This window comes from Zonotrichia leucophrys, chromosome 17 (assembly GCF_028769735.1).
Source record: "Zonotrichia leucophrys gambelii isolate GWCS_2022_RI chromosome 17, RI_Zleu_2.0, whole genome shotgun sequence".
NCBI lineage: Eukaryota > Metazoa > Chordata > Aves > Passeriformes > Passerellidae > Zonotrichia > Zonotrichia leucophrys.
The window spans coordinates 11,464,645-11,479,003 of NC_088186.1; the positions used below are offsets into that span (position 1 = coordinate 11,464,645).

The window sequence follows — 14,359 nt, forward strand, 5'->3', positions numbered from 1 at the left end:
TTTTTCACACCCTAAGTTAGAGGGTGTGTTATGACTCCCAGCATATTTACAGTTGAAGCAAGACAAAGATGCTGAAAGGAAATTCCCACGGGGGCCTGTTAGCTGACTAAATTGAAAGGAATGAGATGAATGTGTCTTTACAAACAAACTGTTAATCTGCTTGTAGATAGGGCCAGGGACTTATAGATAGTGAAGTAACAGAAGAAACTACCAGTTCTAGAAAATGTTACTAATTGACATGGGCCACTGCTCAGCCAAGGCCATGTTAAATTCCTGAACTTTGATAAAAAGAACAAAGGCTTAATAGAATTATGAACAGTGTTTTGCTATATAAAAGAAAAAAAAAAGGAGGGGTGCACAGAAAAGGGGGACACAGAGCAGCTGATTCAGGAACTCTGTACCTTCCAAGTACCTCAGCCAATGGGGAAAGGAAGAGGGTGATGCATCCAGGAAACTGGGATGGAAAGGGGGTTGCATTCCCAAACCATGTGAAAGACCCCATGGGAAATGCCTCATGGCCTCTTCCTTTATTCTAATAAAATTACAGGACTCCTCTGTCTCCTTTTTGGACATAAACCCCTGGTGCTGTGAATTTTTCCACACCAAATGGTATTACATTTTTTGTTTGAAAATATGTAACTCTAAGACAAGATGTCTATTATTCTTTTATGCACTTAGGAGTTTCAAATGTGTTTATTTTAATACAATAGTCTCTTCTTTATACTTACTGGTAAAGCTATCTCTTTTGTAAGTCACTGCATTGAAACAAGATGTTAGTGTATATAAATAAGAACAAAGAGACCACAAGTTACATACACAGGTGTGGTCCTTAATGTGGAGAACAATAGCAAAGTAACACAAGAATGACAAGAATGTGTCAACAAAGATGAATCACCTCCAGACCAGAGGGATGGGGAGAAGAATGCTAAGGTGGCCCAAAGGTAACTAAGACTAAGCTGCAAGGTAAAAATCACCCCTGAGACATCTCCCATGCTAATGTCAGACCACCCTGGTATAGTGAACTGACACTGACTGGAGAACATGCAGAAAAGCATTAGTTAAGGTGACTAGTGAACAAGTTCTGTGCAACTTCTTTGTTGTAACTTGTATAAAAGCCTTCAAAGGCCCCAAAGAGAGGTGCCAGCTTAATGAACTATAGCCTAGCAATAATTCTGGGCAGAAAAGCATGAAAGGTCTCAGCTCTGTGTGCTCATTGGCTCCTGCACCAGGCACAGACCTCAGTTCCAGCTGGGGGACAACAAAAATAGTTCAGACTAGCCATCTGTGTCACCGAGATCTAGAAATTTATATCAAAAGAGGCAGAAAAGACACCATCACAAGATTTCAGTACAACTAGCTAGTACATTTCTTTCCTTATAAGATAAATCAAAGTCAGTTCTAACACCAACTTTTCAGGGCCTTAAAATGCAAAAGCCACATTTAAATTTTAGTTTCAGTGATCCTGAGACACCTTGCACATTTTTACTTATGAAATTAAGATTTCCAAGTTCTTCACTGAAATGGAATCACCTTGGACTAAGGAGATGCTGTGAATCATTGGTACCAATACAGCATTTTGGGAGAGGATTTGAAAAATAAATTATCCAAAAGGTGTTCAGCCAGGCACAAGGGAAAAATTTCAGGCTGTAATAAAGTCAAGCCACTAGGAAAGGGAAAGTCAATTCTTAGTGGTACTAAAGGTACTGGCATGGAGTTGTGCTTCTTGGAGCAGCACCTTTGAACCCTGAGCTGCCCAAGCGGAGGCAGTGCTCAGCCATGCTGGAGCTACTGCTTTTCCTTTCAGGTTACCATTTAATTGCACTCCCTCCTTAGCAGTGATGCCGTGAGGGCAGATATCTATTTAAACACCTAGAAAAGAAACAGCATTCCTAAAGGAAGAAAATATTGCTCCTGAAAAGAGATGCTACTTACTGCTGTGACATCCCTGAAGAATTGGGTGGGGTCTCCAAGCCCAGCCACAGACAGCAGAGGAGCACTGGCAGCTAATGCTCCAGCCACGACATTTGGGTATTTCATCCTCAGGTAAGCACTCAGCATTCCTCCATAGCTACCAAAGAGAGACAACAGTTATTTCCTTTAAAAGACAACTTGTAATAGCTCAGAAGTTCAGGCCAACATTTACAAGCTCACCTAAACCAAGGTAACAATAAGCTCATTAATATTTGTGATGCCTCATGTTTTCACACATGCTCAGTGATATGGATGATGTTAATGGATACATGTGATGCTTTGTGCCTCATCCTCATGTTGATCCAGTTATGGCCAATGACCAGCACACACTGCTCTTACTGGCCTTTCCCCAAATGCTCACACCAGTTCTGGTGGGAACACAGCAGCTCAGCTTGCTTCTGTAGACAAATGTAAATCCTGCTTCAGTATTTAAATTTGCACCATCCTGAGCATGTACCAATAGCTTCAAAGCAGGGTTTGAGTGAAGCACTCACTGTTCAGAGAGAGAAGACACACTGTACATTTTGCATACAGAATGACAAGAACTAGTTAGAACTAGTCAGAACTTTGCCAGGGTTTTGGCAAAAGGTGTCCATGAACACGGCAGAACAGGCTCGACTCCTGGAAAATGAAGGCTATTCTCCCTGGGCACCCCAAATAACAGCTCTGTAGTTGATCAGCACAGATACAGGGAAGGGGAAAAGTTTACAAATGCAACAAGAAAAGTCAAAGCTACCTTGGTAGCTTCAGTGCCAGGGCAAGAATCTACACATCGATCAAAAGCTACTAGACTGACCCAGGATGACAGAAGTCATTAATTTGCTAATGGTTGCAGAGTTCCTCTGAGGCCATGGGGAGTGGCAAATGACACCCCCAAAACACAGATTAAACCTGGTCTAAGTCCAAATTTAAAAGCACTCAATCTCCCTCTGTACCACCTCAAGTGATTCAGTAAATACCGTTCCCACAACACCCATGTGTAAAGCAATTTGCATTTCTCTAGCCCTGGAGACTGGCATTACCTGAAACCTCCTGCAAGTAATTTCAGGTTAATTTGGCACAGTTATAAGCACCAGAAGTGGTCTGGTTTTTATCTCCCAGGAAATGCCGTGCTTCTCCAGCACTGCCATATTTCAGTGTTCTTCATTTGGGTTTAGTGTGTCCAGGGCTGCTGCACACTGAGCCCTCAATTACACACAGAGAGCTGCAGTCTAACATGCAGCCAGCTAGGAGGTTTTGATGTATCCCTCTCCCATCTTCCTATCCCAGGACAGCTTCTGGGCCTCCCTACTCTAGCTACTGTCCTGATAATCACAATAAAAGCCTCCGTGAGATCAACAGTTCCGTCACCACACCGCAACGAGCTGAAGGCTTAATGATAACTATCGTGCCAAGTGCTTTTTAGCTCACTGCAATTGAATTCAAAGCCCTGAACTTCTGGGAGATTTTTGGAAGGAAGCACCCCTCTACTACAAGAGAGGGGATCCATCAAGAAACAAGGACATCACATCCACCCAGCTGCAGCACAATGAGCACTCTGGGAAAGAAACAAAGAGAAGCAGAATTATGAAAAGGCATACAATGAAAATGGCTGGATGCTGTTAGAGGTTGTGTTTAATAAAAAGCTGTGTGGCCCCTTGAAAGAATATTTTATCAATTATTAGCTTCCTGTGTTTCCAATGTAAAATGTTCCGATCCTGCAGGAGGAATTTCTCATTTTCATAGTTATAGAATATGCTGAGCTGAAAAGAGACCAATCATGATCACTAAGCCTAACTCCTGGCCCTATGCAGGATACTCCAAGTATCCCACCCTGTGTCTGGAAGTGTTGTTCACACTCTTCTCGAACTCAAACAGGCTTGGTGTATGACCACTTCTCTGGGGATCCTGTTCCAGTGTTCAAACACTCTCTGGGTGAAAAACACTTTCTTGATATCCAATCTAAACCTCCCTTGACAGAGATTCATGCTGTTTCCTTGAGTCCTGTCACTGGTCATGAGTGAAGAGATCAGTGCTATCCCTCCACAGGATACTGAAGAGGGCAGTGAGGTTTTCCCTCAGTTTCCTGCAGACTGAACAAACCAAGCGATCTTAGTCACTCCTCATAAGGCCTCCCCTTCAGACCCTTCCCTATCTTCATGGCCCTCCTTTGGACACTCTCTAATAGCTTAATGTATTTACATATTTACATTGTGGTACCCTAAACAAGGTGACACCACCTCAGTGCAGAGCACAGTGGGATAACTACCACCCTGACTCAGCCAGCAATGATGCCCCCTAGGACACAGCCCTCCTGGCTGCCAGGGCACTATTGACTCACATCCAATATGCCATTGGACTACCAGGTCCCTTCCCACAGCTGCTCTCCCGCCTCTCATTCCCCACTCCATACACACAGCCAGTGTTGCCCCATCCGAGGTGAAAAACCAAGCACTTGCCATTGGGAAACTTCATACGGTTGCTGATTGTCCATCTCTCTGACTTACTGGGGTCTCTCTTCAGGGCCTCCCTGCCTTCAAGGGAGTAGTCAACGGCTCTTCCCAGTTTAGTGCTGTTGGCAAACTGACTTAGTATTCCTTCAAGTCCTGCATGCAGGTCATTAATAAAGATGTAGAAGAGAAGAGGGCTGAGGATGGAGCCCTGCAGAATCCCACTAGTGACTGGACACCAGCCTGGTGTTACCCCAGACACTGTAACTCTTTGTGCCAACCAGTGAGCCAGTTCTCACCCATCATATGCTGGACATTTTGCTCAGAAAAATCTTTGGAAGAGATAGCACCAAAAGGTTTGCTGAAGTCCAAAATAATGACATTTACTGGCTGTCCTAGATTAACCAGATGCGCTACCCCATCATAGAAAGAAATCAGGTTCAACACGCAGGACTTTTCCCTCCTGAAGCTAGCTGCGACCAATGACTGCATTGCTGTCCAGGTGGTTTTTCAATATCTCCCAGAATAATATTTACCATGATCTTCTCAGATTCTACCAGCACTGAAGTGAAACTGGCAGGCCTGTAGTTTGCAGGGTCCTCCTTCCTGACCTTCTTGAAAACTGGGACAATGTTTGCCAGCTTCCAGCCAGCTGGAACCTCTCTGGATTCCCAAGCTTGCTCAAAAATCATCAAGACAGGTTTTGCAATGACATCAGTAGGTCTTTGAGGATTCTTGGATGAATCCCAACTGACCTCATAGATTTGTAGAGATCCAGATGGAGCAGCAGATCCTGCACATGTTCAGGGTCAACAGGGAGCTCATTACTCTCACATTCATGGTCCTCCAGCTCAAGACACTGGGGCCCTTTTGGTCTGTCACCCATGGTGAAGACAGGCAAAGAATGCAATGAATGCAATGAACACTTCTGCCTTGTTTCTGTCCCTGTTTGTGAGGTGACCATCCTCATCCTGGAACAGGCCAATGTTATTTCTACATTACCTTTCACAATTAATGTACTTAAAAACCTCTTTTTATTATTCTCCAGTTTTGGCAATTTCAACTCAAATTAACCTTTAATCACATGAATTTTCTCCCTCTAGAGGGAGAGCAGTGTTTCTGTATTCTTCTCATGTGACCTGACCTTGCTTCCACTGGGCATACAACCTCCTTTTTCACCTTATTTCCAAGAGAAGATGCCTGTTCAGCCAAGCTGGTCTTCTGCCTCACCTGCCTGACTTTCAACATTTGGGAATTGCTATTCCTTTGCCCTTAACAGGTGATATTTAATAAGTAACCAACACAGATGGACCCCATGACCTACAAAAACATTTTCCTAGGGGATTTTACTCAATAATTCCCTAAGCAGCCTGAAGTGTGCTGAAGTCTCTCTCATGGCCAGAGTTGAGGTTTTGCTGGCACTTTTCCTCCCATCAAAAGAGATTTTAAACTCGATGGCTTCATGGTTGCAGTGGCCAGAACAGCTGCCAATCCCCACTTTGCTCACAAAATCCTCTCTGTTGACAAGCAGTAGATCAAGAAGGGTATCTTTCCAATTCTGCTCCTTTAAGAACTGTGCCATAAAGTTGTCAACTGGGTTTTTCAGGGCATCTCCTGGTCTAGATTGTACTGTGTGATTCTCCCAGCTGATTTCTGGCAAGCTGAAGTCCCCCATAAGGACAAGGGAAGTTGACTTGAAAGCATCCTTAGTTTCTTGAAGAATCATTTGTTTGCCTCATCATCCTGTCTGGGAGATCCAAAGTAGACTCCCGCAGTGACATCTGCATTATTTATTTGTCCTTTGATTCTTACCCGGGCTTTCAACTGTGCCATTGCCAACTATGAGCTTCAGACATTCTATCCCTTCCACTACAATGACACTGCCTCACCTCTTCTGCCCTATCCCTCCTGAAGAGCCTGTAACCATGCAACAGGGCACTCCAGTCACAGGACTTGTCCTACCAGACTTCACTTTTGCTATCGGTGCCAAATTTCTGGGCTTGGGCCTAAGCTTTGAGCTCCTCTTGTTTGTTCCTTATGCTGTATGCATTAGTGTAGAAACATTTCAGGTGAGGTTCATTCTAGACAACACCTCATGAAAGCAGATTGAGGGACCCCATTAGTGCTTGTTTTCTTAGGTTTTGGCACACCATCACACTGCTTATTGCTAGCAAGGCTGCTATTTTCCCTTTACCCTTTCCAAGCTATTTTTTTTCTGCAGCTTTGGATGATTCAGACATCGAAGAAGCTTAGAAACATCCAGTCAGGGCTGCTTCTCCGAAGCAACCACAAATGGAGACTAATTCCTGATGGGAAAGAAGAGTGGGACCTGGTTATGAGCTCATGGCAGCTGAGGCACAGGCACATCTGCTCTCAAAAGGATAGCTTAAAGCTTTGCCTTGAGAACTTTCTTGAGAGCAAAGGAGATCTACAGCAGCATAACTTTGGCTGGAAAAGGATGCAGAGAAGGGAAGGAGTCCACACAATACTTACCTGCCTCCGAAAGCGATGACAGGGCAGTCTGCAGCACCAAACTGCTGCTTAAGCTCAGTAATGAGCACTGCATAGTCAGCAAGGGCTTGTTCCACGGTGAGCAGAGCAGTCTTCTTCAACTGTGTTGACTCAATTCCAAAGGGAAGAGACTTCCCATAGTACCTCTGAAATGAAAGAGATACACTATGGCAATACTCCTATGGGTCTTCTCTACTTTCACCATAGAGCTGGGCTAAGTGTGCACTAATACGAAGAGATAACAGTATGAGACATCCTCTAACTTGTCCATAACTGAGGAAGTGCCTTGTCTCCTGCAGCTGATACACAGACACTTTCAGGACAGATCATGGAGTGGATGCCCAGGACATTACAGCTGCTTCAGTGGGTGCCAAGTGGGTTCTCAGCACATGTATCTCTCCTGACATTCCCAGCTACAAAAGGGAACAGGATAATCTCTTCATGCCTAAGATGACAGATAGTAGATTTAATAGTGTGGAAAAGGTTGGCTTGGGACTTTGCAGGGTAGAGAGATTAAATATTATCCAAACAAAGTATCTCTCTACTCCAACATGGAGTTTAAGGCCTGTAGAAACTGTCACAGACATCTTTTGTGAAAAATCCTTTCTTTAGGATTTTTCCCCCTTCTGAGAAGCTGTGGCCTCAGCAACAAAATGTAAACAATGGTTATCTGCTGCTGTGGAATGCAACAGGTGGATTCGTGATTGGTCTCAGGTGGATGTTTGGATTTACTGACCATTCACGGCAGAGCTGGTCTTGCTTTTTGCCTGGACACAGAACTTTATTCATTCCTTTTCTATTCTTAGCTAGCTTTCTGAGAACTTTTCTTCTATTCTTTGCAGTATAGTCATAATGTAATATATATAATAAAATAATAAATCAAGCCTTCTGAACATGAGGTCAAGATTCTCACCTCTCTCTTCACCCTGAAGACCCTTGCAAGCCCTGTAACAGAAACTACTTACAAAAACAAATCATTCATGGCATAGGCTGTACTGAAACAGCACTCTGTCACAGACATCTTTTGTGAAAAATCCTTTCTTTAAGATTTTTCCCTCTTCTGGGAAGCTGAGGCCCCAGAAAGAGAATGTAAACAATGGTTATCTGCTGCTGTGGAATGCAACAGGTGCACCTGTGATCGGCCCATGTTCCATGTTTACAATTAAGGGCCAATCAAAGACAAGCTCTCTCTGGGACAGAATCAGGGAGAGCTCCTTTGTTGATTCATTCTTTTTCTATTCTTAGCTTAGCAGCTTCTGAACTTTTCTCTCTATTCCTTTTAGTATAGTCTTAATGTAATATATATAATAAATTAATTAATCCAGCCTTCTGATCATGGAGTCAAGATTCTCATCTATCTCTTCACCCCTGAGGAACCCTTGCAAGCCTGGCAACACAGTCTGTATCCTGGAGTGCTGGGAGGCATTGTAAAAAATTACTCAAAAGCCATGATTACAAAAAGAAGATCTGCTGTTACTGGGAGAAAGATTATAGCAGGTCTGACTCAGCTCCACAGGAAGAAATGGTACCACTATTCCAGACCTGCAGAAAGCTGAATTTGGTAGCACTGAACAGAACAGGATTCTAAAGAATGCATGACTAAAATACTCACATGTTCAGCAAAAATGACAAGTGCTTGCTGTTCCTCTGCTAATTCAAATATGAAGTCAGAGTTCTGAGCAAAAGTCCAGATGTCACCTTCATTGCCAGTATAGAAAAAGATGGGTCCAAATCCTTTCTTCCAGAACTTTGCTGAGGCAATTGAAAGAAATAAATTAAAAATTGAAATAAAAACAAAACCAAAACCCACAAAAAACACATAATACCCCCCCAAAACACAACAAAGAGTATTTGCATGAAATGAGTCAATTTTTGATTTCGGGCAGGAGATTAACAAGGAAGAACTCTGTGAACAGGCTGATTCCTGAGACCTGATCTGGGACACAAAGTGTTAGGAAGGCCAGGCTCCAGAAATCTCTCATTTGGGTGGGGGTAAATAAGAGCTTCCATAAGATCACTAAATGGCCTGAAAATTTCACTTCTGCCTGAAAAATACCTAAAATCTCAAGTTCTGCAAGTCCTTTGCACACAGCTGCCCCCCAAAAGAGTGATTTCCCATTTATATACCCTTTTTAGCCCAACTCGCTCCAAAACATTTGCACAGGTAAATCTTCACACAAAACTGACATTAGGGAATTGCCTGTGTCCTTCTGATACTCCTGCTGTGAGGTATAAAGTTGTAAATTACATTTCATAGGATGGTTTGAGCTGGGGGGGGACCATCAAAGACCATCCAGTTGAAGCCCCCTGCCATGGGCAAAGACACCTCCAACTAGATCAAGCTGCTCCAAGTCCTGTGCAATCTGGCCTTGAACATTTCCAGGGATGGCAAAGCCGCCAGCTTCTCTGGGCAGCCTGTGCCAGGGCCTCCCCACTCCCACAGGGAAGAATGTCTTCCTTATGTCCAATCCAAATTCACCATCTGTCAACTGCAAACCATTGCCCCTTGTCCTATCACTACTGGCTTTGGCAAAAAGCTACCCCCCCCCACCCTGTTTTTTCACAAACGTTCTGAAAGTACTGGAAGGCTGCAATAAGGTTTGCCCAGAGCCTTTTCTTCTCTAGGCTGAACAAACCCACTCTCCCAACCTGTCTCCAGAGTAGAGGGGCTCCAGTCACGAGACAAGGGAAAGCTTCAGACAAGCCCTGCCTTAGCCTCAAATTTTGGCAACATTTTAAATTTAAGGAATCACTCTGGATCACAGTTCTAATCACAGCAAATAAGATCTACTTATAAAAATTGATTATTTATTAAACAGACAAGAGATAACAGACAAAAGATCTTAACTAGAAGATCTTAACTACTCACTACACAGTATAAAACTAAAGAACTACTAGTCGATAACAGTAAACCATAGAACAGTGCACTATATCAAGGTATCTTTATGAAAACAGGCAAAAGAAATAGCATTGATTAGGAGTCAAATGTAATTTACCACGGAAGTGGTGATAATGTACAGATTCCTTCACTCAACCCCTGGGGAGTAACCATGAAGCAGATGTCCCTGCTCACAGGGGAAATATTGGGAATTTAGCTGACTAGAGACTGGAAAAGTACAAGGCCGTGGCTAATTCCAAGTCCTGCACCTGCAAGATAGCGTGTCCTTGGGTCTAGCTGGGTATAATAACAAGTGGACAGAGAGACGTGGGAAATAGGGAATGTAGGCTCAAAGGAATGAGGAAGAGTTGATGGTATAGTTTAACCAATAGATCACTTGGCTTACAGAATATTCATACGCTTATTACTTGCTGTATAAGTGTCTGATGCTCTCTTCAATAAATGGAACCTGCTATCACTCATATTGAGCGTCCGAGTCTCCCCTCACCAACAAATGGCTCATCCCCGACAAAGGCCTCATTCTGCAACAGGGAAACTCCACACATTTCCAGAAAATATATATATTTTAGCAGATTTCTGCTTTGTGAAAGTTTGGGGTGACTTCTATAGTTATAAAGTGAACAGCTATCAGTCAGTCAAAATCCAGCTTATCTTGTCAGATCCCATGTCAACAGTAAGGTATCTATTGGCAGTTGGGAAATACCAGACCAGTGTGAACCTATGGGCCCAAAACACAATAACACAGCTTGTCCTGTTTGAATTATCTGACTGGCTAACAAACGACAGATAAGCTCTTGGGAGAGGGTGAGATGCTCTGCTACATAAGCTCTCTGATCATCACTGGGGCTTCCTCTGGACTCACTCCAGCAGCTCCACACCCTTCTTGTGCTGAGGTCCCTGGGCCTGGAGGCAGTTCTACCAGCGGGGTCCCAGTAGAACCGCCTCCCTCTACCTGAGCAGAGGGCAGAATCCCCCCACACACCTGCTGCCCACACCGTGGGGAGGAGCCCAGGATATGCTGATATATGTTATATATCTAACACACATGCATACATGTGTGCGTATATATATGATGATATATGAAAATAATGTGCTTCATCCTCAGATCACTTTATAACTGAATGCAAATGGAGTCTGGCAGGACAAGCTGAGCTGTGATGCTAACACTGGCTTATCTAACAAACAGTTGCTCTAATGCTTGCTGACTTTAACAAACATTTGATTTTAGCTTAGTGATAAACTGCAGAGGAATTAGGAGGGATAATAAATAGTTTTCTTCAATGACAAACCTCAGACCATCAGTTAAGTGTTGATTTCAACACATCATTGAAAGAGACCCTGCACAACAGTTGTCCCATGGATGTTGCTGTCACATGAGGCTGTTTTCATGAACAGAGAGGCCCAAATTTAATTCTTGGCATTCTCAGCACAGAACTGACAAAGCCAGATTTGGCTTGAAATGGGATTTGAAACCTCTCATTAGTGAAACTGCTCCTCTTCATTAACAAAGAGGCCAACTGACTGTGATGCATTTGCTTTGGATGCTGGGTAGGTAACTGGAGTGCTCTGTGTTCTCTTTTCTCTGGCTCTTCTCCTCATGTGCTTCATGGCTCCTGGAGTAAACAACCATGACAGGAGCCAAAACCAAACCAGATGGGCTTCTTAGAAAGGTACCTATTTTTTGACTGAAATCCTGGGGAATTGCTAGCTAAATTCAAGAGTATCAGATTCCCTGTTAGTGAAATTACTTTTTGTTTTCTTGCTGATAATCTGAAAAGTCTCATATTGTACAAAAAAACAGTACAGGGAAATGGAATCACAGGAATTTTGAGTAAGAAACTCTCTATAAACCAGCAGAACTGCACTGATAATATTTTACTCCTCACAAATCTTATTCAGCTCTGCCCAGGACTCACAGATAAAACATAACACTTTAAAAGAAAACAAATAGAAGTTGCACAATGCTTTAAACCATGTAATTCCAACATTCTGTTCAAAAAGGGCCACCCAATTAGTGAAATTGCAGCCTTGGGTATGCGCTCAAAATGCAGTGGTGTATCCATGTCTTTGGGTTGAACTGATCCATGAATTCATGCCTGGTGAAACACACAACTTGGCACAGGTGCTGGACAAGCTGCAGAGCAGCAGGCAATGTGAAGGCAAGCTGGAGCATCTGAAGACCCAATGCAGCTGGGAAACAGCAGCAAGTGGGCACTAAGCTGGGCAGTGCTCACGTCTGCTGCTATTCCCAAGTCCGCCCTTCTTCTCTCCCTGCAATTTGCTCCCCAATTCCTCTGCATAAGCAGGGTTGAAAAACATGGGACACTGGTTATGGAAACTGCTGTATTTTTAGTCACATGCTGTTTAAAAAGGCCTTTTCTCTTTTACTGTCAGTGACCCAAAAATGAGACACGGCTGGCTCCTTGTTGGCAGTGCTCATTGTTTCACATGGATTAAGCTATCTACAGTTGCACAAGTTTAAATAGTGCAAACCACTAACCCAAGAGGGTTCGGTTAGTGATTTGCATTTTACTCCTTTACTCCTAAAAACGATCAGTACAGAGTGCAACATTTCAGTCACTATTTGTTTTTCCTGACACATTCAGAACACTCGATTACATGTAAGAGATGCTGGCGTCAACTGAAGACACACACACAGAGCCAGCTCTGGTACAAGCTTAACACAGTTCCTGCTTCTAGTCTACTCTTGCTCGAGAGAGGTCAGTCCCCACAATCCCTTTTGTACCACATAGCCAGAACAGAAGGCAAGGAGTAAATTCCAGACCGGTTTGTGTTGGAAAGGACCTTAAAGCTCACCCAGTTCCACCCCTCTGCCACGGGCAGGGACATCTTCCACTACCCCAGGGTGCTCCAAACCCTGTCCAACCTGGCCTTGGACACTTCTAGGGATGGGGTAGCCACAGCTCCTCTACATAATCTGTGCCAGGGCCTCCCCCACCCTCACAGGGAAGAATTCCTTTCTAATGTGCAGTCTAGGCCTACTCTCAATTTAAAGCCAGGCCCCCTTGTTCTATAAGTACATGCCTTTGTAAAAAGTGGATTAAAAAGGAAAGGAGGATGTAGACAATGCTGGGGAATGCCTGGCTCGTACAGGGTTGGCCCGTGGCTAACACTGACTCTTGGCTGCCCAGTGTTCTAGCTCCTGCTTTACATCGGAACAGAGGCAGTCAAAATTTTAGCAGAAAGGAATCCACCCCGAAGCCACAGCACCCACGGGACCTACCCGACACCAGGTACCGCTGCGGAAAGGTCTCGTTGCCGCAGGTCTCGAAGCTGAAGTGGTCCCGCACCTGCGGAAAGAGCCGCTCCTCCAGGCCGGGCCACATGACCCGGGCAGCTGGAGGGGGCATCATCAGCACAGGGGAAACCGACAACAGGCGAGGTCACCCGGTACGGTACAACCCAGCCTGGGAACTGGGACCCGGGGAGCTCAGAGCACCCTCTCGGTGCTCCCCAGGCTGGCTGAGGGCTCCGGCCCAGCGAGGCTAGTTCGGAGTCCTGCTCAGGGCCTGGAAAAGCTAGTAGAGGGTCCTGTTCACGGGAGGGCCGGGGCTCTGGCTGAGGAAGGAGGAAGTCCGGCAGCCGGGTCCGGCCCGAGGAGCAGGGGTGACACGCAGGAGAGTCCGGCCCGAAACACCCACCGGGAGCGGCGCGGGCGGACAGCACCGGCGGGAGCAGCAGCAGCAGGGCCGAGAGCAGCAGCACCGATTCCATGGCAGCCGCTCCGCCTGCGCTGCGCAGCGAGCGCCGCCGTGCAGGCACCGGTCACGTGACCCACAGCTTCGGGATCATGCGGTGACTCAGCGTCCCTTCACGTGACCACGCGAGCGCCACGGGCCTGTTATGGCGGCTCGACTCGGCGGCTTCACTACTCAGCGGGCTGGGCTGGGCCGGGCCGCCTCCTTCTCCTTACTCTCCTGGGGGTGGAGGGGGCCGCGCCACTGTGTACTGCGAGACTAAAAAGGCAGCAGATGTGGAAAGTTAGTTCTGTAATTTGTACTTCTGGTAAAGGTTACCTGGCCACTCCATCCCGTGTACGCTCAGGTCAGAATTAGGAGAAGGGGGCCTCTCCTCCCCCATCAGGTATTTGCTGTGGTCCCTCCCAAGCAAAGGTTCGTGCCGTTGCGTAAAAAGCAGGACCAGGAAGCTGAGCCAGCTGAGAAGGAGCTATGCTTTTCTTCCGTTGAATTAATTTAATGAGGGATTGGTCTTCGGGTCTGGCTCACAAGGGAGTCCATGCAGAGGCCTGTGCCAGCCCAGGAGAGAAGGCAGGGGCAGATGAAGCAGAGGAAGGTGAGGCCATGCCTTTAAGCAACAGCTGGATTTCTTCAGGGTTGCAGAATTCGTGTAGCCCAGGAGAACACTATGGCACAGTTCTCTTGTTTTGATTCACTCCAATGCTGAGCTAAGAGTCTGCTCAGGCACTGACTCAGTGAGGTGGGTATTTGCTTTATTTGGCGCTGGGTACGTGGGGGAGTGCTCCTCCTAACACACCCAGCACTTTCACACAGCTCAATATATGGCTAAA

The 14,359-nt window shown here is 45.3% G+C and overlaps 1 protein-coding gene across 2 annotated transcripts in view; it reads right to left on the reverse strand.

Moving 5' to 3' along the window:
* The window catches only part of DPP7 (dipeptidyl peptidase 7), a 29,116-nt gene extending 15,415 nt beyond the window's left edge, over positions 1-13,701 (reverse strand). Inside the window, exons 1-5 of one of the 2 annotated variants that reach the window (XM_064727789.1) lie at positions 13,473-13,701; positions 13,055-13,168; positions 8,524-8,663; positions 6,894-7,057; positions 1,933-2,068 (exon numbers count right to left, since the gene is read on the reverse strand). In XM_064727789.1, coding sequence (XP_064583859.1) covers positions 1,933-2,068; positions 6,894-7,057; positions 8,524-8,663; positions 13,055-13,168; positions 13,473-13,545 — 627 coding nt within the window. In that variant the 5' untranslated portion in view covers positions 13,546-13,701. The remainder of the gene's footprint in view (positions 1-1,932; positions 2,069-6,893; positions 7,058-8,523; positions 8,664-13,054; positions 13,169-13,472) is intronic. The other variant, XM_064727790.1, reaches the window with a different exon arrangement.
* Between the last annotated feature and the right edge of the window lie 658 nt (positions 13,702-14,359).